This window comes from Hemiscyllium ocellatum, chromosome 19 (assembly GCF_020745735.1).
Source record: "Hemiscyllium ocellatum isolate sHemOce1 chromosome 19, sHemOce1.pat.X.cur, whole genome shotgun sequence".
NCBI classification, from domain to species: Eukaryota; Metazoa; Chordata; class Chondrichthyes; order Orectolobiformes; family Hemiscylliidae; genus Hemiscyllium; species Hemiscyllium ocellatum.
The window spans coordinates 29,165,825-29,189,886 of NC_083419.1; the positions used below are offsets into that span (position 1 = coordinate 29,165,825).

Sequence of the window (24,062 nt, forward strand, 5' to 3'; positions counted from 1 at the left end):
TTTTAAAAAATGAAATAAGATAACACATGTTAACTCCTTGGGAAAGGAACACTTTTCTACTGAGCCAATCAGTATCTGCATTCAACATTTCTAGGCTACATAAAAGCTAATTAGTCTAAGCATGTGATCAAAACAATAATAATTACATTTAAAAAAAAAGAGTCTTACTAATGTGTCCAAGGAACACTGAGTCAACCTAACCAAAACAACTTGTAAAGCACGTGACATGGTACCTACTTTCTATTGGCGTGTGAGAGTGAGCGTGGTGGTTATTAACTGGCTGAGGTGGATTGTCCAGCTCCAAAGATCCTGAAATAAAAACAAGGCAAAAATCAGCCATTTATTTGATTTTTAAAAAAAAACTATAAATAACCAATCATGGAAGCTAAGATTCTTTCCACTCAGCTCCAGAAAACTGCTGAAAACTAGTACAGGGTATGGGTTCCTAGCTGCAACAGTGTCAAAAAGATAGTTTTGAAGAAAAGTTATACCATACTCAAAACATAAACTTTGTTTCTCTCTCCACAGATACTGCTAAATCAGCTATGTTTCTCCAGAATTCTCTATTTGTTATCAGCATTCTACGATGATTAGCCACAGTGCTACCCAGTTAATTTTAGTGGTACAGCTAACACACTGTCTCTAAAATGAGATTCTTGACAAATGCATAGGATACATGTAATAGGGTGAATGCATAGATAAATATAAATTCTACTTTTAACTATTTCTCAATAACTTATTTTTAAATAAGTGTGCCACTCTTCACCATATATCAGACTCCTAATTAACCAAAGTCAGTCAGAAACAGTGTGCAAACTTTTGTACTAGAATTAGTCCTCTTCACTCGGGCTTTGTAAAGTAATTTTGCTAGATTCACTTTAAAAATTAATTGCTATTGCTATAAGAGACATTTAAGCATGTGATCAAAACAATAATAAGGGCGGCACGGTGGCACAGTGGTTAGCACTGCTGCCTCACAGCACCAGAGACCCGGGTTCAATTCCCGACTCAGGCGACTGACTGTGTGGAGTTTGCACTTTCTCCCCGTGTCTGCGTGGGTTTCCTCCGGGTGCTCCGGTTTCCTCCCACAGTCACAAAGATGTGCGGGTCAGGTGAATTGGCCATGCTAAATTGCCCGTAGTGTTAGGTAAGGGGTAAATGTAAGGGTATGGGTGGGTTGCGCTTCGGCGGGTCGGTGTGGACTTGTTGGGCCGAAGGGCCTGTTTCCACACTGTAAGTCTAATCTAATCTAAAACGTCTACTGCATTATTTATACTCCATCCTACATACAGGATATATGCTAAGAATCTTTGGTATTTGTTGAATTACAAACTAAACAATTTTATTTCTTTCTCAGCATCAAGCTTTGCCATTTGCAATGTAATATTAAGGTCACCTATTTATAGATTTGCACATATCTATCATACAGGAACCTAGACAGAGCCTTTTAGGAGTATCCTGGTCAGCACAAGTGAGTTGGATCAAATAGTCAGTTTTCGTGCGGTATGACTATGACTGTCCTCAACCGTTAGCCAGTATAATTGGTCAGGCTCATGAATGCTATTTATTCTGGGTAATCCCCACTTTCCTTATTAATTGAATGCAAAGATACTCTTGGAAAAGTATTACAATTAGTACTGAAGCTGCCATCCGTTAAATAATGACGGTGTGGCTTCTGAATTACTCCAATGGACTGAGCAATGCTACATTTCAGTAGACCCTTAAAACCTCTGAGCATTTCTCAAGGAGGTATCTGCAATATCTATGCTCTTTATCCTCCTTTTTCTTTTGCAATCAAATATTTGGGTTGCATTGTCAGATCAATGGAAAAGGGGAATTTTTTTTTTCTCCACATCTTTACTTTGTTCAGGGATCCATGAAAATCCTCAGTCACATCAAGAATACAGAGTCTGGGTGACACCACATGGTGTTAAGAAAATGCTTCTCAATACAAAGTGTGGGAATTAATATGGCTACATAGTCTAATATTTCACTGTGGGAAGCCAGCATGCTAACAGGAAGGCTAGAGTATTGGTAGAATATTAACTATGAAAATAGCTTTGCAAAGAAACTGATATCTTGATAATATCCTTTGGTCATACAAATCTATTGAATCAATTGTTACCCAACTGCTGTTGTTGCGCCATAATCTGTACTTTTGAAAACAAGAATAATCTGCTTCAGCTCAATTTAATGTTGTAGGAATAACTCAAAAAAAGTACCTTTTAAAAAGAACATCTATTAAAATCAGAGTGGATTACTAAATTTACTGCAATGTATGCGGGGTTGGCAACAACAGGCATCCTGACATTTTGTTTCAAGTACCCATAAAACTCCACAGTTTTGCTTTAACACACCTTTAAACAGAAAAGCTAAACTGAACACAGAATTATGATTTGTACTGTCTTAATATAGAGCATTAAATATAATTTTATTCACATAACATTTTACTAAAATAACAATAATGCCACAATTGAGGACTTTTGCTGTGTATCTCTAGGATCTTGACCCAACAAATAACCATAAATTATTTTATTTTAAATAAAATTCCAAGGTACTTCCTTTCATAACCTAATAATGAGCAACGCACATTGTTTCACCACCACACACATTATATATTAACCCTGCCTCACAAAAAGCTACCAAAATTATCAGACACTAAGTTGAGTAAACAGATACTTTGTTACCAGTTAACATCACTCCACTAACTTGATTTTCACCTGCTGAGTAAATTTGCAGCAAATTCCCCTCCATCCACTAACCCAACGTCAGCATTGCACCCATTCAATGTGTTTCCCTAAACCCCTCAACTCCATTAAATGTGTTTCTGGTATTGCATGCAAGCATATTTAATAACCAGGACGGCATAAATCATATGACTTAGTTTAGGGCGTAGGTTTGCTCGCTGAGCTGTAGGTTTGATTTCCAGACGTTTCATTACCTGGCTAGGTAACATCATCAGTGGCAACCTCCAAGTGAAGCGAAGCTGTTGTCTCCTGCCTTCTATTTATATCTTTCTCCTGGATGGGGTTTCTGGGGTTTGTGGAGATGTCATTCCTGTTCGTTTTCGGAGGGGTTGATAGATGTCCCACGACAAGCAGACCAAACACAGCCAGAAACCCTAACCACCTTACCATGCATCAAAGAAGTTTCAGAAATGACAGCCAGACTCTATGACCCCTCGGAATCCTAGTAGCACACAAACCGACCAACACTCTCAAACAAAAACTAACAAACTTAAAAGACCCAGTACAACCCATGGACAAAACCAACGTCATCTACAAAATTCCATGCAAGGACTGCCACAAACACTACGTAGGACAAACAGGAAGAAAGTTAGCCACCAGGATACACGAACATCAGCTAGCCACAAAAAGACACGACCCTCTCTCCCTCATAGCCCTACACACAGATGAAAAATGCCACCATTTCGACTGGGGCAACACATCTATCCTGCGATAGGCTAAGCAAAGACATGCCAGAGAATTCCTAAAGGCCTGGCACTCCAACCACAACGCCATAAACAAACACATAGATCTAGATGCCATCTATCAACCCCTCAGAAAATGAACAGGAAATGACATCACCACAAACCCCAGAAACCCCATCCAGGAGAAAGATATAAATAGAAAGCAGGAGACAACAGTATCGCTTCACTTGGAGGTCGCCACTGATGATGTTACCTAGCCAGGTAATGAAACGTCTGGATATCAAACCTACAGCTCAACGAACAAACCTACACCCTAAACCTCAACCTGAGCTACAAACCTTGCAAAAAATATGATTTAGTGGTGGTTATAAAGGTAGGCGGAAGTAGGGTTAAGGCATACAAAAAACAGAGTAGTTTCAAAATTGGGACATTTGTGGACCGGAGGTCATTACAGATCAGTGAGAATCTCCACGTTCCCCCACCATCCATGTCCTGTATCTCCTCTGCTTTATCTTTGTCCCATTTTTTTAGATTAGATTAGATTACTTACAGTGTGGAAACAGGCCCTTCGGCCCAACAAGTCCACACCGACCCGCCGAAGCGCAACCCACCCATACCCCTACATTTACCCCTTACCTAACACTACGGGCAATTTAGCATGGCCAATTCACCTGACTCGCACATCTTTGGACTGTGGGAGGAAACCGGAGCACCCGGAGGAAACCCACGCAGACACGGGGAGAATGTGCAAACTCCACACAGTCAGTCGCCTGAGGTGGGAATTGAACCCAGGTCTCTGGCGCTGTGAGGCAGCAGTGCTAACCACTGTGCCACCGTGCCGCCATTATTGGCCATTCTCCAACTCTGCTTTATCAGAAAGGCACACTTAGTCTTGACTCTCCATGTGCAAAATCATAGAATACTGATGGAATATGTACAAATTACAGTAAAAAGACCTCATCCATAAATAAGGTTAAATGTCAACTTATTCAATTTAAATATTCAAACAATATTTAATTTGCCAAATACATTAATAAATGATCAATTGCACATGACAATAAAACAATTCAGGGGAGGGTGAGGAAACTCTACAAGTATTCCCCACTTCAATAATGGAGGAAGCTCAGTATAGTGCAAAAGGAAGACTGAATCATTTGACAAACATCTTCAGCCAGAAGTGCCAAGTGGATGATCCATCTCATTTGGCTCTCGAGGTCTGCAGCATCATTGATGTCAGTCTTAGAACATAGAACATAGAAAGATACAGCGCAGTACAGGCCCTTCGGCCCTCGATGTTGCGCCGACCGAATCCTACCTAACCTACACTAGCCCAATAACTTCCAAATGCCTATCCAATGCCCGCTTAAATGACCATAAAGAAGGAGAGTTCACCACTGCTACTGGCAGGGCATTCCATGAACTCACAACAGTCTTCAGCCAATTCAATTCAATCCATATTAATATCAAGAAATGGTGCAAACACTGGATACTGTAAAACTATTCACGACATTCCAGCAATAGTACTGAAGGATTGTGCTCCTTAAATAGCTGGGCCCCTAGCCAAGCCTCTCCAGTACAGCTACAACATTGACATAGACCAAGCAATGCAGAAAGTTGCCCAAGTGAGTCCCAAGAACAAAAGAAAACATCCCTCCATTTTGCAGTCAATTATCAGTTGAAGTCATGAAATTGCTATCATCAGAACTATGAAATAGCACATGTTCAACAATAACCTCCTCACCGATGTTCAATTGGGGTCAACCAGCCCACTCAATTCCAGATCTCATTACAGTGTTGGTCCAAGCATGGATAACGGAGCTGAAAACAAGTGGAATGGAAGGTGATTGCCCTTCACATCAGATAGCATTTGATGGAGTGTGGCATCAAGGGGATCAAAACAGAAGTCAATAGAAATTGGGGAAATTCTCCAATGGGTAGAATCACACTCACCACAAAAGGAAGACAGTTGCACTTGTCAGAGGCCAATTAACACCGCCACAGAACATCACTGCAAGAGTTTCTCAGGATTGTATCCTCAGACATACCATCTTTAGATGTTTCAGCAATGATCTTACCTCCATCATGGTATTGGAGTAGTGGGTTGAAAACCTCCAGAGTCCTAACACACTTCATCCAAAAGGTCTTAAAACCAGTTGCAGATACTTAATGCATTAGTTTTAATTTTTCAAAATATATTTGGGGACACTTGCGTCAGATTGGAAAATATAGTGAATGCAACTCCTTTAATAAAAAAAGGGGAAACAGAAAGCAGGAAACTTGCAGTCAGCGAGCTTACCATCTCTTAGAGAAAAGAAATTAAAAGCTATTATTAAAAGTATAGCACAGCACCTGGAGAAATTTTAGGTAATTGGGCAGAGTCAAAGTAAACAGTTTTGGACCAGTTATTAAAAGAAAAGATACACTGACATTAGAGGCAATCCAAAGAAAGTGCATTAAGCCAATATCAGGTATGAAGAGACTGTCTTATAAAATGAGATTGAGTAGATTGGGCCTGTACTTGTTGGAATAAGAAAGAATGAGAGGAAACTGTTCTGAAAATACCAAATTCTTAAAGGATTTGGCAGGGTAGATGCAGAAAGGTTGTTTATCCTTGTGGGAAAGTCGAGGACAAGAGGACATCATTTCAGAATAAGACGAAGATGAGAAGGAATTTCCTCTGAGGTTTGTTAATCAATGGTCTTCTTTATCACTGAAGGCCACTGAATATACTTAATGACCCAGCTTCAAGGCCAAGACAGATGCATTTTTAAATCAGTAAGGGAATCGAGAGTAAGGGGGAAAAGGCACGAAAGTGGAGTTGAGATGCAGCAGCCTTATTGGGCTGAATGGCATACTTCTGCTCTTGTGTCTTAAAACCTTTCAGTCTTATGGTTTTATACAAGTTTAACCAACTTATTGCAGTTTCTTGAAGAAATAACCCATACTATGGATTAAAAGGAATTGGTCGATGTGCTATTCTTAGATTATCAGAAGGCATTTGATCAAGTGCCACATCAAAGGTTATTGTAGAAAATAAGAGCTCCTCGTGTAGGGTTAAAATTTTGGCATGGATAGAATATTGTTTCCTGTTAGCTAGCCAGACTCAGAGTCATAGAGATGTACAGCATGGAAACAGACCCTTCAGTCCAACCTGTCCATGCTGACCAGATATTCCAACACAATCTAGTCCCACCTGCCGGCACCCAGCCCATATCCCTCCAAACCCTTCCAATTCATATATCCATCCAAGTGCCTCTTAAATGTTGCAATTGTACCAGCCTCCACCACTCCCTCTGGCAGCTCATTCCATAACCATTTGCCAGCATTTGGCCCATATTGCTCTAAACCCTTCCTATTCATACACCTATCCAGGTGCCTTTTAAATGCTGCAGCCTCCACCACTTCTTCTAGCAGCTCATTCCATTCATACAACACCCTCTGCGGGAAAAAGTTGCCTCTTAGGTCCCTTTTATATCTTTCCCCTTTCACCCTAAACCTATGCCCTCGAGTTCTAGACTCTCCCATCCCAGGGAAAAACTTTTGTCTATTTATCCTAGTCATGCCCCTCATGATTTTATAAACCTCTATATGTTCACCCCTCAGCCTCTGACTCTCCAGGGAATACAGCCCCAGCCTATTCAGCCTCTCCCTGTAGCTCAAATCCTCCAACCCTGAAGAAGAGTTTATGCCCGAAACGTCGATTCTCCTGCTCTTCAGATGCTGCTGGCCTGCTGTGTTTTTCCAGCACCACATTTTTCAACTCTGGTACTCCAGCATCTGCAGTCCTCATTTTCTCCTAGTTGATCCCAACCCTGGGAACATCCTTGTAAATCTTTTCTGAACCCTTTCAAGTTTCACAACATCTTTCCGATTGGAAGGACACCAGAATTCCAACAGTTGCCTAACCAATGTCCTGTATAGTTGGAACATAATCTCCCAACTCCCGTACTCAATACTCTGACCAATAGAGAAAAGCGTACCAAACATCATCTTCACTATTTACCTGCGACTCTACTTTCAAGGAATTATGAACCTGCACTCCAAGGTCTCTGTTCAGAAACACTCCCCAGGACCTTACCATTAAGTGTATAAGTCCTGCTCTGATTTGCTTTTCCAAAAAGCAGCACCTCACATTTATCAAAATTAAATTCCATCTGCCACTCCTCAGCCTATTGGCCCACCTGATCAAGATTCCATCGCACTCGGAGATAAACTTTTTGGCTTTCCAGTACATCTCCAGTTTTGGTGTCATCTGCAAAACTTACTCACATCTAAATCATTTATATAAGGATAGTGGACCCAGCACCGATCCTTGTGGCACTCCACTGGTCATGGGCCTCCAATCTGAAAGGCAACAGTGCACCGCCAACCTCTGTCTTCTACCTTTGAGCTAGTTCTGTATCCAAATGGCTAGTTATCCCTGTATTCCATGAGGTCTAACCTTGCTAACCAGTCTCCCATGGGGAACCTTTATCAAACACCTTACTGAAGTTCAGATCGATCATGTCCACTGCTCTTCCCTCAACAATCCTCTTTGGTCCTTCTTCAAAAAACTCAAGTTCATGAGACATGATTTCCCACGCACAAAGCCACATTGATTAGTCCTAATCAGTCCTTGCCTTTCCAAATACATGAAAATCCTGTCCCTCAGGATTCCCTCCAGCATCTTGCCCATCACCAAAGTCAGGTTCACCAGTCTGTAGTTCCCTGGCTTTTCCTTACCTTTCTTAAATAGTGGTACCACATTAGCCAACCTCTAGTCTTCCTGCACCTCACCTGTGACAATCTATGATATAAATATCTCAGCAAGGGTCCCAGCTATCATTTCCCTAGCTTCCCACATAGTTCTAGGAAACAACTGATCAGGTTCTGGGGATTTATCCACTTTTATGCGTTTCAAGACATCCTTTACTTGTTTAGTATCTCCCCCATTGCCTGCGCCTCCATGCATAGGCTGCCTTGCTGATCTCGGAGGGTCCCTATTCTCTCCCTAGTTACCCTTTTTGTCCTTAATGTATTTATAAAAACCCTTTGGATTCGCTGTATCCCTATTTGCCAAAGCTATCTCATGTCCCTCTGAAGTGTATGCTTCCTGCCTTTATACTCTTCTAATGATTCTCTTGATCTCTCTTGTTTATACATGAATAGCTCATTTCTGGTTGGCATGATCTAAGGAGTGATGTGCAATAAAGATTGGAGCTGGGACTTCAACTCTCTTCATCCAAATCATATGCTGTATATAAATAGTAGGGACAGGACGTATGGTTGCTACATTTGCAGATGACAAAGATTGATGGGAAAGTCTGCAAGTTACAAACTATCTTCATAAGTTGCAGAGAGGACACAAGAAAGCACAAAAGGATACAGATGGTTTAGGTGAGTGGGGAAAAAAATCTGGCAAATGGAATATAATGTGAGGAAATGTGAACTTGTCCATTTTGGTGAATTAAGAAAAGCAAATTATTCTTAACTGTAAGAGACTGCAGAGCTCTGAGATGAAGAGAAATCTGATGTCCTTGTACATAAATCACAGAAGGTTAGTATACAGGTATAGCATGTAATTTGGAAAGCTAATAATATTGCAATCAATTATCATGAGATGAATTAAAAACAAATACCTGGAAGTTCTGCTTTAACTACACAGATCATTGGTGAAACCATATCTGCAGTACTATGTACAGTATTGATTTCCTTATTTAAGGAAGGATACGATTCCCTTGGAATCAGTTCAGAGAACAGCTTACTAAACTAATGCTTGGAATGGGCAAGTTATCATACAAGGACTGTTAGACGCACAAAGCTTATATCAATGTGAACTTCGAACAACAAGGGGAAATTTGACTGAAATATATAAGATCCTGGGACATCTTGACAGGATACATGTGGAAAGAATGTTTCCCCATGTCTAAGCTTTTTAAAAAAGGGGCCTCCCATCTAGGACAAAAATCAAGTGAAATGCTTTCTCAGAGGGACGTGAAAGGATGCTCTTCCTCGAGAGATGTTGTAAACAGATAATTTGAAAATTATTTAAGGCAGCAGTAGATTCTTCATAACAAAAAGGGGATCAAACATTATCATTGGAGGAAATGTGGAGTTATAATTTTAGCCATGATCTTATTGAACAGTGCAGCAGGCTCGACAAGCCAACTGGCCTACCTCTACTCCTATTTCATGTTCACATTTCTTTAGACCAGACTGTAGACAGGACACTCCGCATGTTAGCTCTCCGCATTAACACAAGTAAAATTCCCAATTTTTGAAGTCAATACCAGGAACATAATCAAGGTGCAATATTTACAAGTAAAGTAGGAACCCAACTGCCTGGATTTTACCTTCCTTGTGGTGGAAAGTTTATTATGGAGTAAAAATGGTTTCAAGAATAACGTAGCATAACATGGCACTTTCTGTTGAAAAATTACAGTTTAACACTTTAAGGCATATGAAAAAACATATTGTAACTGCATCTGCCAAGAAACTGGCATTATCTGTTACATTATCTGTATAAAATCAAACTAATAAAAATTGCACCTTACTGACATCTACTGGCAATTTAGTGTTACTGTTGTTACTACACTTCTCAACTTTTGTTTGTACACTGCCAGGAAATGTTTTGAATGAGATTTTGAAATTTACAATTAAAGTATAATCCTGCAATAATTTAATGTACTTACTCCTTTCTAATATCTCTGTAATTCCAGCATTATCAGCTTCAAGCTCCATTTTAAACTTGGCAAGTTCTTGGTCCAATTTACGTAGATGTCTATCCACCTGGTTAATAATAAAAAAAAGAAAGAAATAGATAAAACTATGTACTCAATTCCATAACACTTAACATGGGTTATGATAGGTGGCTACATATATTAAGCTAAAACTTAATCAGAAATCTCATTAGAATCTTGTACGCTTTAAACAAGACACTTCTTACAGTTTTAAACTCTAATAGATACAAGCTTAGCCTGAACAGCCTTTGGCATTTCCACTGAAATCAGTTTCAAAAGTATTGCTTACTTTAAGTATTTCAATAACATTTTACTGCATTATTGCATAAGATATTTGTATTTAACTGCTTCCACTGTCAATTTTCCTATCCTTGCATTTTTTCGCAGTGATCTCTGTGATATACCACTCATCACATTGTGGAACCAGAAGATAAGCCTGAGGATGGCTGAGTTAGTAGAGAAGGTTGATGAGGGTAATGTTGTTAATGTCACTGATAACCTTTCAAAAGGCTTTTGACAAAGAGCCACATAAAAGACTAGTCAAAGTTAGAGCCATGGCATGAAGGGAACAGTAACAGAATGGAAGAAGAAAAAAATGGCTGAACAGTCAGGAAACAGAGCAGTTGTTTTTAATATCAATGGTTCGCTTGGTCCCCTCCTTTTCTTGATAATATAAATGTATAGGCTTGGGTTTAAAATATGCGGGTTAAATAGAACCTCAAAGTGTTGTGAACTGTGAACATCAAAAGGACGTTCCACAGGCTAGTGGAATGAGCAGATAGGTTACAGATGAAATAGAATGCAGAAGTGTAATTTATTTTAGTGGCAGGAATGATGAAAACCTTAAAAGATCAAGGATATAATCCTAAAGCAAATGCAGAAGCAGAAGTGCCTTTGGTATATGCACAATTGTGCAGGGATTTGGGAATTAAAGGAGTTGCACGTGCAGAGAACAAATGTGGGCATAACAGATGGCCTCCTTCTGTGCTACAAGGCTGAGGAAATTATAATGGGGAACCTGGAGATAGAAGAGGAGTTGCATCAGTTTTCACAATATAAGACATCAATAGCATGTGACTATCACTATAGAAGGAGGAGAGCTGGGTAAGCTAGTGTGGCTAATACCAACAAATCACCTGACCTAATGGGATGCATCCTTGTGCACTAAAGGAAATAACCAGAGATAGTGGATGCACTGATATAAATCTAAGAATTTCTGCAAGATTAGAGAAGTTTCAAAGGATTGGCAAACTGCCAATATAACATCTTTACTTAAAAAGGGAAGGAAACATATATTAAAAAAACTAAAGGCGGGTTACCTTGATGTCCATTATTAGGAAAATGTTAAGAGTCAGTCATAAAGAATGTAATAGCAGAGCATAGGTGGCATGCTGACTCAGTGGTTAGTACTGCTGCCTTAGAACATGAAGGACCCAGGTTTGATTCCAGCCTTCGGTGACCGTCTGTGTGGAGTTTGTATGCTCTCCAGTGCTCCAGTTTCTTCCCACAGTCAAAAGGTGTGCAACTTGGGTAAATTAACCATGTAGTATCCAGGGATGTGCAGGCTATGTAGATTAATTATGGTAAATATGGGAAACTAGTGACTGGTAGGTTGCTGGGCTTGGGTAGAAACCTCTTTGGAGTGTCAGTGCAGACTTGATAAACCAAATGGCTTCTTTACGTACTACAGGGATTCAATGATACTTTCCTAATTAAAAATGCATAATATAACTCAGTAAATCTTTCTAGCAAATCTTCTTTGCACTCTCTCTAGGGCTTTAATATTTCTCCTTAAGTAAGGTGCCCAGAACTGAGCACACTGCTCCAAATGCAGCCTGGCCAATGAATTGTAGAGGTGTAACATCACTTGCTTGATTTTATATTCTATCATCTACTTATAAACCCAAAGATCCTATAAGATTTCTTAACAACTGCTACAACTTACCTGGCCACTCTTCAGAGAATTATGCAATTGAACCCGGAGGTTACTTGACTGTTATACTCCCCTCAAAATTGTACCATTGAACCTGTACTGTCTCTTCATGTTTCTCTACCAAGATACATTATTTCACATTTCTTTGTATAGACATCATCTGCCAGGTGTCTGCCCATTGGACCAACTTATTGATGTCCCTCTGAAGTTGCTCAGTGTCATCCTTCCAATTCACTATCCTACCTAGCTTCATATTATTTTGCAAATTTAGAGATTTTTGCCCTTAAGGCTTAACTCCACATTGCTTGATTTGAATTATATAAACAATGGTCCCAATATCAATCCCTGGTGAACACCACTTTCAACTACTCTCCAAGTCTGAGGAATGTCCATCTATACACATTCTGCTTTTTATCCTTTAGCCAACTTCTAATCCATGCTGAGAACAACCTATCAATCTCAAACATTTCTAATCTGCTAACCAATTTGCCATGAAGCACTGAATTAAGTGCTTTCTGAAAGTAGGAGTTAGAATATTAATTAAATGGACAAAGAGTACATAAAGCTACAAAACAGAGGGATTTGGGAGTTCTCATCTATAATCATACAAAGTTTGCCTACAAGTTCAGGGGTTAACAGGGAAGGCAACTGGAATATTGGCTTTTATGGAATGGATTGCCTTATGGAGATTTCAAAATGGAATGGAGTATAAAAGTAGGGAGGTTTTGCTAAAGGTATACAAGGCACTAGTGAGACCACACCAAATACTGTGAATAGCTTTGGGCCCCCTATCTAAGGGGAGAAATACTCGCATTGGAGGCAGTCCAGACAAGGTTCACTAGACTAGATACCAAGTATCGATTAGCTCTGTTGGCTGGATGGCAGTTTTGCAATGCAGAGTGACACCAACTGCGCAGATTCAATTCCCATACTGGAGATAACCATAAAAGGTCCCATCTTGCTGACCCTACCCCTTGCCTGAGGTGTGGCATCCCTCAGAATAAACCTACCCTCCCACACCCCTCTCCCTCTCACCTTTATCCATCCCCCCCACTCCCACTAGACAGTAGCCATGAGGTCCTTATGGCAGTACGTAATGATGGCTGGATATTTATTTCAAAGTGCTCATAATACGTGAAATACCATGCAACGCGGTTAGGAAATATATTTAACACCAAAGATAAGCTTAAGGAACTGTCTTCTCGAAAAAATGAATAATTCTGCAAAAACTAACAGTCAGCAAGAACCAACTCAACACCAAAACATAACATGCAGGAAAGCAAACATGTTTGTATTGATAACTTACTGTGGATGGATTAAACAGTCATAATATTCCAACAGCTAAATAAACAGATAGCAATTGGAAGAGATACCATATTTCATGCATCTAGAAGTGAAAGTTCCAGACTAAATATGCTTAAACAATTACGTAAACTTTGGATTTTCTTAATTGTGTATCATGTATGGTAAACAAATAATAAACTATTGAATAAAAAAATGAAAATCTGTAAACACACAGCAAGTAAGGCAGCATCTGTGGAGAATAAAACTAACAAGTAACCTTTCATCAAAATTCGAAAACAAGAGATATGACAGGACTTAAGCAAGCACTGAGGCAGAGACATAATGGAGTGGAGAAAAGATCAATAACTAATGCCAGTAAAAAGGTGAAAAGCAATTGAGATTAAATGACAAAATGACTAATGGTGCAAGGAAAGTGGACGGCAATTTGAGATAAATAAACAAAAGATGGGTCTAGAGGAGGTATAAATGGCAAAAGCAGAATCATTACTAACAGATGTTGGAGAAAGTAAATGCAGCATTGATTATGATTTGAAACTGTTCAACTCAATATTGAGTCAGGAAGGCAATTAAGTACCTAATTGAAAGACGAGACGTGATTTCTTGAGATTCAGGTGAGCTTCATTTGAACAGTTTAGGCGGCCAAAGACCCATAGGTCAGACTGACAGTGGGGCAGAGAATTAAAGTGACTGGCGACCAGAAGCTCAGGGTCATCCTTGCAAAGTCAAAGGACGTGTACTGCAAAACAATCACCCAATCTATGTTTGGTCTCCTCAATGTGAAGAATAGTGAAGTCAAGGAAGGAAAGGGAAGAGTTAGAGATGCAATGTTTTTCCAGATATTATTGCTAGACAGAGATACATGCTTGGGTTAGAATTATACACTTAAAACAAAATTTTGATACCCACTCACCAAATCATAAATTTGATTTGCTAACTGGACCTTCTCATCAGCATCTTCCAAGGCTTTATAATAGTCCTATAAAAACATGATTCAAGCAATTAAATATCTATTTATTAAACTTAGAGGCAAAAGAAATGGTAACCTAGCCACCAGTACCAGTTCTTTATCCCCCCAAATCCCTAGAATGAGTGCAGGGAGTGTTGTTGCGAACAAAAGCCTACATTCTTTTGAAGGTTCACATAGGAACTCTGACAGAGGGTGCAGGGAATAGCTTTGAGTGTATCAACTGCCTCAGTGGAATCACAATTGAGGAGCTGTTGGAAATGATTTTTTGAGCATTGATAGGCAGCACTGTCATCCTTGAGGAAAACATCATCCCTGTAAACGAAGGGGATTTTGTCCATAATATTATAAGTCTACAGAGGGTCCTGATTGCTTCAGAAAAGCTTTGCATAGCATGACCACAGTATACTGTTGGTTTCCTTGGGTTTTCTCTTACCACCATTTGTCTTTCATTTGTTGGATTGATCTTCGGGCATCAATCTTAAACTGCTGCAATTCTGCCTTCTTGATTTACAACCTTGGGTTGTTCTACTAGGCAACAAAGGTGACTTGTTTTGCTCCAGAGGATCACTTATTTTCACATAAGTTTTTGGTCAAATTGGTCCTGACAATGACAACTAGTACAGGGGACTTTATTTGATGCCAATGTTCTGAAACCAAAGTTGGGTGTGTGAAGATATTCAAGATTGATTATGAGCTGCTTTTAGGTTTAGACATTTATCTTTTTTCTCTTGGACATTTTGTTCTTGTGATGTCTTGCACTGGATGGATGTTTATTACAGATCAAATAAGTTGATAATTTGTCCAACAGGCATCCGTCTCCTACATGGATCAATTTATGCAGACTTTGCCTAGATCTTTTGACTCAAACAATGATGTAATCCAGGAGGACTGGGCAGCACGGTGACTTAGTGGTAAGCACTGCTGCCTTACAGTGCAAGAGATCCAGGTTTGATTCCAGCCTTCGCGGACTGTGCGGATCCTCCTATAGTCCAAACACGTGCAGGTTAGGTGGGTTAGCTGTGGTAAAGGCTGGGTTAGAGGGATAGAGTGAGGGCTGTGTCTGGGTAGGATGCTCTTCAGAGGGTCGGTGCAGACTCAATGGGCTGAATGGCCTCTTTCCACACTGTAGGGATTCTGTGACTCATTGGTTTGATCTGGGATATCTCTTGATGGTTCTATTAGTGCTCTGGAAGAAGATAGTGTGCTCAATATGGTATGGTTGTAACAAACATATTCAGGAAAAGAACACTATTTCCGTTGGCTTTTCCCACATTTTTTTTCACCCAATGGTTCTTCTTCAGATATCAGAGTCTTGGCCAACCCTAGCATTAAAGTCTACCTGAAGGTTAATCATTCCTTCTTTTGAAATGACAGTGATGACTTTGTTAAGGCCAAAATAAAACTTGTTCTCAACAAGTTGATCATGTCAAGGTTCAGGCTGGAAACACCAATGACTTTGGCATATAGTGGCTGACCTATCCTGTGGTCTCAACAAGCTATGTTCCTCTAACGTTTCCTACTGCTGTGCAGAGGCCTTGGAGATCCATGAACAGAAGCAACTTGCAGCACTGGAAGTAAATGTGTCTGCACACTAACAGGCATGAACAGACCTTCTGAGGGGCTGTGTGGCCACGGAGCATAGAGGGAGCATTGGTCATGAGCCTTTCATTTGTATAATTGGGGAGTTTTGAAAGTGCACCAAGATCCTATTCCAGTTGACAAAACCAACTAAGTGTCAGGCTTACCTTTCCAGCAGAACTTCAACACAAGTCAAATAATCTTACTAAATGCAATCTAATAATCTGCTCTGTTAGTATCCTTCCTTTTCTAAAAGAGGAAGCACTTTTATTATGTCTGCTTTAGAATTGAACTTTGACAAGTTAATTGCTAAATTTAAAAAAAGGTATAAATAAAATGCTTTCAGATAGTCCAATAAGTTTATTTTGTGATCATCTGAGCTATGCAAATCAGGAAGATCTGAATTTCAATCTGCATTAAACAAACTGACCTCACCTTGCCCCTGAATATAGGCACTGAAACTGCCTTCCGCAGTATCTAATTAGGAAAAGAAAAGCATACTCATATTCTTACTCCTGCTGGTTATACACTTCCATGGGATCACAAACTGTGTGGATGCTGCCTAAGCATAATGGCATCTTGTGGCCTCTCAATGGCATGGTTAAATTCATGGTTAAATAGCTTACTGGCACTTTCTGTCAAGGCTCATAAATCAATAACATATTTTGTGCAAAGAGCAGTAGTCATAGAACACTTTCAGGAGTGATAAGGGGAGTAAATTAATGAAGAAAAATGAATAAAAACATGAAGTTTCTCCTCCTATCCTGAAGCAGGATTTGGTACTTAATGGCAAGACTGTGTTGCTCAATCACAACTTGCTTTATTACCATATATTAGCATAATTCAATTTGAGTCACTCCAATGTTGCAAATGGACAAAAATTTACGATTGATATTTTGTTAAAGTATCAACAAAGTAAAACTAACAAAATAGAACTTGCCTTCTTGATTGCTTCCATCTGTTCCTCTCTCCATTCTGGCTTGTTTTTTTTGGCATTGACAAAGAACTCATTCACCCTTTGTTCTAACTGATCCATTGCATCTGTGTGGGGAAGAAAGGAAATCAGCTATTTTCACAATATGTATGAGGATTAATAGGGTTGCCAATCTTGGGCAAAATATAGCTTTAATCTACATAAATATCATTGATTTTTCATCAGTGCATGGAACTTTTAATTAAGAGGGAAATGGAATTTAATGCCATCCCTATCAGAATTCATAAGACTGAGTTTCCACAGCTCTGAGAATAATGGACTTAACACATGAATCTAACAAATATAGCATTGTCCTTTGGATTAAATTGACCAGTACTTTGATTAAATAACCTGACAACCAATTTTTGAAATCCGATAGTGTATATTTACAGTCTATGTCAATTAAGAGACCACATAGGAACTTTAGTGGCAATGAAACACTTTCATCGTGCTGTATTTCACTCCCACCAATCCAAATTTTTTTATTATGTTGTACAAGAATTTATATAGTTTTTTGAGTCATGGCATGATACTTTATTTATCGCAGGTTGTCCTGCATCCATTAACTATATTCACAAGAATAATTCAACCAAGGACTGGTCAGCACAATTGGGATGCAGTTAAATAAAGCAGAATGTATGTAAGACAAGTAGATAATGCAGCATTCACTTAGTATTCCTATTGCCATTAAGCATTATCTTCTTCAAAGAATAGAAAGGCTCCGAGGAATAGTGATCAATAGTGAATTGCATTCAAAGGTAGTGCAATTTTTATTAATATCCTTCTTAATGTTTTCCTTCACATATAAATTACCCTTTATTTCTTTCCTCATACTTTCCCATTCCCTGCATTTTATGTTTTGTAAGGTGACATCCAAAAAGGAACTCAAAAAGTATAAAAAGTACTTAATAGGATCAAAAGAAAACTACAGAGTAGTAAGGCAATTCAGCCCTCGTGCAGACATTAAAATCCCCCATTTGGAGCATTGATTTTGTGCAAATGGTAGATGAAGTAAATCTTTAAAGAATTCAGAAATGCCAGGAGGTAGCATGGGTTCATTATTGGGAAGGCCACATTTAGAATACACGCCAACAGGAACTCTTTACAAGGTGATCAACAACCAAATGGGTTGTTAGCAACAGTGACTGAAAGCATGACACCAAAATAACTTTATAAATCCCAACACTCCAAAAAAAAGTTGGTATTCTAAAAAAATTATAACTCAAAAGGTCCTTTAGTTGGTTTTTAAAATTTGTAAAATAATTAACTTAAAGATTGCATGGCCCTTATATACAGTAAGTCTGTGAAGATCAAATTATTACCAGCAGTTTCAGATTTTAATTTTAAGACTTCTGCTTGCCTTGAGCTTCTTTTTCAATTCCATAAGCTTCTAAAGCTTCTGATAAACGAGCTTTCCATAGATCAGTTGCATTTTACTGTATAACTGCATTTTAAGGATTTTACTGTTTTTTTGCCAAATGAATCAGATTACATAGTTTCTAATGTACCCAGAAACAAACTTTTATTTTAATACACATGAAAATGTTCAAATGAGACTTTTAATTAATATGCTAAATTAATCAAAAATTCAAATGCTTCAATCCAAGCAGCAGCGATTAAAGTTTTAAAGCAGTGAAATTATGGTTGGTATCTATAGTAGCAATAAAGGTAATTGAAAGCCAAGTCACCTTTAAAACAATTTTACTTAGTTTTTGTTATTAGATTGTCCTGATAAATGTTAAGTTGCATTTAAAATTGCAAGGGTAATTCCACAACTAATTTTAGTTGAATTTTGTTAAGCCTAGTTTTGGCTGATACTTTCTCTACCTAGTAAACCACGAACATCAATGTTGAACAAATTCCTCAAAATGGTGAGTGCTTGTAACTGTATGTAGTTTACAATGTTTATTTGGTAAGAATCTTAATTGTTTGTAGATGTGTTTTAATAACAAGTGTCATCAATTTGATGATTGCCTCAATTAATACCAACACTGCCTCTTAACTACAGTAATAATGGTGTGAAATCAACCTGTAACTGAGATATTTGAAGAAAGTCCACAGCAAAGTACCATAGATTGTTATATTAAGTAATTTATTAGGCTAGTCAAAAAGGAAACCCTTCACAATAACTCTCTACTTAGTGGTTGTACTACTATTGAAATGTAACGCCACAATGCATTTTGCTGTATAACTGCATTTTATGGAGCTTACTGTGATTTTTTTCTGCCAAATGAATCTGATTTTATAGTTTTTAGCATTGCTAGCAACAAACTTTTATTTAATACACATGAAAATGTTTGAACGTGACTTATAATTAATGTGCTAAATTAATTAAATTCAAATGCTTCAATCCAAGTGGTGGTCAAAGTTTTGAAGCAGAGAAATTATGGTTGGTAACTATTGTAGTAATATAGGTTATTGGAAGCCAAGTCTCCTTCAAAAACAATTTTATTTAGTTTTAGTTATTAGATTGTCCTGATAAATTTTAAATTGCATTTAATCTAATGCATCATTTCTCTGATTTACTTTTAATAAATTTCCAGAAATTCAGAAATCAAATATTTCAATATATCTGTATTTCAAATGAGAATGATACAAGAACTCAAATATTAAAAACTGCAAACTTAGAAACTATTCTCATACTAGGCTTTACAAGCATTTCGTTTCTTCTTATATGTACAGACAAGTGCAACTTTAAGTAAATTTACATAAAAGATTTTTTTTAAAAATACGTTAACGAAATTAAACATTTTAACGTTATCACGAAAAACTAAGTACTTAGCAGTTACAATGACAAAGAATGATGTCGCACGGGGAGATCACAGAAAATCTTTTTAACTCATTTTCAGACCGAACCACAAAATGCAATAATGGTTCCATCAAAGCTGAGTACTCAAGAAAATATTCGCAAAGTCTGTACAATGAATCATTTATGGAAACAAAATCCAAGTGCAGCTAAAAAAAAAGGAAGAGAAGTTGCCACCTAGCGCTGGATCAAGCGCTGGACGCTGTTGCTATGGTGTACGTTGCTTAGGACTCTGCAATTGAGTGACAAAACGATCAGAGATGAGGGAGGGGAAAGAACTAAAATAAAGTAAAAAGTAATTACAACCGCAAATCATTGGAATATCAAAAACGACTCGGTAACTAAAACCGAAATAAAGGAGGTTTTATTTTGGATGAAAAACTTCTATTTCCTGAATCCTTTCAAATGTTGCAAAGGTGCAATTTTGGTGGTTTGGGAAATCTTTGCAGAGGCATTTAAAAAAAAAAGAAACTGAAAGAGGTGCGATGGAAGGAGAGGAAGGTGTCGCGGCTGTCAGAGTGTTCAGTGCAGTGCCCGGGCATATGAAGAAGAAGTGAGGGTGAGTTGTGTGCCTGACAAGACTAACGTGGCTCTGCATACTCTGTACTTGCAGGTCCATCTCCCTCATTTCCGTAAACCTGTCGCGCAGATCCATGGGAAGTTGTTCGATCACTGTCGAGAGAGGAAAACAACAACAACAACAGCGTTAATGGTGGATTCTCGCTTCGCTCCGCCCGGCCCTGCCACAGAGAAAAATATAACAGTGCCGCCTAGCACTCAATACTCACTTTCCAAGTAATCCTCCAAGTACAACATTTCGAGTATGGGTGGATTATTTTTAAAAGCCGCACGATTTCTTTTTTAAAACGGGATAGTGTGTTTTTTCCTCCCCCCCTAAAATGGTTCCAATATGGCGTCTCAAGACAGCGCCGCTCGTTCGTTCAAAAAAAATGGGGAATGGAAGACAAACTCCGGCGCCCGGGCTCCGCCCTGCGCGCTCATATCCTGCTCTCCGATTGGCGGGCCGGCGGCCAGCCGTTGCGTTGTCACGGTGTTGGTTGGACACGCCCTCAGCGCCCAGGGAATGCTGGGTGATGTAGTCTGGCTGTTTCCGTTGGAGGCGGGTCGCCGGCGGCCTCTGTATTCTTAACTCGAATTAAGCCTGAACTCCCTGATCGACCCGTTGACGCTCCGCATGATTTGGGGTGAGGCGGGGTTGGTTGTTCAAGTTGGACAGGCTTCGACATGCACTTATTGTTTCTGATTACTGTCTCGGTCATTTGATTTAAATCATCAGGACACCTTTTCCATGATAGTACATGGCAGTAGGAGCGAGCGGGGTTGGGAGGTGTATCCCAGAGTCAACTTCCACACAACTCAGCAATTACTCTCCACTCACTGATTCAGTGCACGCATATGAAAAGGTGCATCTTACAACAGGGCCATCTTGCTGGTGAGGCTTCTTGTCAGAGAGATGTCCAATTTGCCCAGTCCCTGCTCCAAACCTTTTTAAAAGTTAAAAGTCACACAACATCAGGTTATAGTCCCAACAGATTTACTTTCGAAGTGCTGTTTCTTCATCAGGTGGTTGTGGAGCAGCACCATAGGATACAGATACCAAAAGATTTCAGTGTCATGCGGCTGAAACATATTAAACAAACTTAAGAGTAAGTCTTTTATCTTTTAGAATAGTTTTGCTCGGTTCGGTTCGTTAATATGCAAATCCCAGAACTCCTTTTAAGTCACGATCTCAAGATAACTACAGGTTTTCTAACCAAATGTGTAATCTCAGCTCAGACAATGCAGCAAAGGTGTGAGGTTTAAGTCTGTCTGTGTTCCAATCTTGAATCAGACTGGTTCTATTTCCAAAGTGGGATTTACAGAATCTTACATGGATTGACTGTAGGTTATACATTTTTTGAGCAAAATAAAATATAATTTTGCAAATACAGATTCACCCCATAAACTTATGTGTGTGTGCGCGCACAGGAGTGATACAGTGAGCGTGTGGGTGTGAGAGAGTATGTGTATGTGTGTCTGTAAGCTTGGTAAAGAATGAGTGAGAATGTGATGGGGTATAAGCCTATGAGAGGGCGTGGGGGAAGGTGTATGTGTGTGCATATGAGAGAGAGCATGTGTATGACTGAAAGTCTGTGTTAGTGTGTGAGAAGGAGTGTATAGTGCAATGGGGTTACCCCCCCCAACCCATACTGTAGTGTGATATGAACCCAGGGTCCAGTTAAGGTCATCCTCATGGGTACCGAACTTGGCTATCAGCCTCTGCTCAGCCACTTTGGGTTGTTGCTTGTCCTGAAGTCGCCTTGGAGGATGATCACCCAAAGGTCCGAGGACAAATGTCCCAGGCGGCTGAAGTGTTTCCCGACTGGGAAGGAACACCCTTGCCTGGTGATTGTTGTGCGGTGTTCATTCATCTGTTGAAGTGTCTGCTCAGTCTTGCCAATGTACCATGCTCTCAGGGCATCCTTGCCTGCAGCTTATGCGATATACAACATTGGCTAAGTCACATGAGTTACTGCTGCGTACATGGTGGGTGGCATCCCCACATGTAATGGTGGTGTCCGTGTCAACATTCTGATATCTCTTGCAATGGCTGCTGTGACAGGGTTGAATGATATTGGGGTTGATTTTGTCCTGAAGGTTGGGCTGCAAATAGCGATCTGTTTAAGGTTTGGTAGTTATTTAAAGGCGATAAGAGGAGGTGTAGGAAGGTCTTGGCGAGGTGTGCATCCTCAGCAATAATGTATTGCAGGCTGCGAAGAACATGGCGTAGTTTTTCGGCTCCTGGGAAGTACCGTACAATGAAGGGTACCCTATTGGTTGCAACTCATGTCTGTCTCCTGAGGAGGTCATTACGGTTTCTCTCTGTGGCACCTCAGAACTGGTAGTCGCTGCGTTGAGCATCGTACCCTGTCTTATGAGAGCATCCTTGAGCACCTTCATACACATCTGAAAATCCTGTGTATGTGTTAGGCTTGTCTGTAGGGAATGGCTGTTTTAATATATTTAGGTTGGAAGCTAGAGAAGTGTAGGATCGTGAGGTTATTAGATTAGATTAGACTTACAGTGTGGAAACAGGCCCTTCGGCCCAACAAGTCCACACCGACCCGCCGAAGCGAAACCCACCCATACCCCTACATTACCCCTTACCTAACACTATGGGCAATTTAGCATGGCCAATTCACCTGACCCGCACATCTTTGGACTGTGGGAGGAAACCGGAGCACCCGGAGGAAACCCACGCAGACACAGGGAGAACGTGCAAACTCCACACAGTCAGTCGCCTGAGTCGGGAATTGAACCCGGGTCTTCAGGCGCTGTGAGGCAGCAGTGCTAACCACTGTGCCACTGTGCCGCCCACTATCTGTGGGTTTGTGGTAGAGTGAGGTGCTGAGGTGCCATTCCTGATGTAAGTGCATGTGTCCAAGACTGAGACAGATATTAAAGTGTAGTCCATGGTGAGCTTGATGGTGGGATGAAACTCATTGATATCACTGTGTAGTTGTTTCAGTGACTTCTCACCATGGGTGTAGAGGAAGAAAATGTTGTCAGTATATCTGGTGTGTAGGGTTGGTTGGAAGTCTTGTGCAGAAAAGAAGTCTTGTTCGAACTGGTGTGTGAAAATATCAGCATATTGGGGTGCAGATGTGGTCCCCAAGGCTGTTCCATGTGTCTGAGTGAAGAGCTGGTTGTCAAAGATGAGAATGTTGTGGTGGAGGATGAAGTGGATGAGTTGAAGGACAGTGCTTGGAAATTGGCAGTTGTTGGTTTGAGTACTGAGGCTATTACAGCGATGCCGTCATTGTGGGGGATGCTGGTGTCGAGTGTGGTGCTGAGCTGCCCGTTCTTGATGGAGATGCACGTGCCGACGTGCAGCGGAGAGAAACTGTAAAGACCTCCTCAGGAGACAGACGCGTGTTGCAACCGATAGGGTACCCTTCGATGTTCAGTACTTACCAGGAGCCACAAAACTACGCCATGTTCTTCGCAGCCTGCAACACATTATTGGTGAGGATGAGCACCTCGCTAAGACTTTCCCCATGCCTCAACTGTTCGCCTTTAAACAACCACCAACCCTTAAACAGATCATTGTTCACAGCAAATTGCCCAGCCTTCAGGACTTAATTGACATTGTACAACACGGCAGGCGCATTAAGACATGTCAGAGTGTCGTAGAGTCATAGCAAAGTACAGAACATAAATGATATGGACACCATCGTTACAAATGGGGACGCCACCCACCGTTTACGCAGCGGATACTCATGTGACACGGCCAACGTTATCTAACTCATAAGCTGCAGGCAAAGATGTCCTGAGAGTGTGGTACATTGGC

At 40.0% G+C, this 24,062-nt stretch overlaps 1 protein-coding gene across 1 annotated transcript in view; it reads right to left on the reverse strand.

Annotated features, from left to right (window-relative positions):
• ing3 (inhibitor of growth family, member 3) overlaps positions 1–20,672 on the reverse strand; it is a 34,238-nt gene extending 13,566 nt beyond the window's left edge. Inside the window, exons 1-6 of the mRNA XM_060839331.1 lie at positions 20,500–20,672; positions 20,312–20,383; positions 16,873–16,973; positions 14,298–14,363; positions 10,102–10,198; positions 238–309 (exon numbers count right to left, since the gene is read on the reverse strand). Coding sequence (XP_060695314.1) covers positions 238–309; positions 10,102–10,198; positions 14,298–14,363; positions 16,873–16,973; positions 20,312–20,383; positions 20,500–20,527 — 436 coding nt within the window. The 5' untranslated portion in view covers positions 20,528–20,672. The remainder of the gene's footprint in view (positions 1–237; positions 310–10,101; positions 10,199–14,297; positions 14,364–16,872; positions 16,974–20,311; positions 20,384–20,499) is intronic.
• Between the last annotated feature and the right edge of the window lie 3,390 nt (positions 20,673–24,062).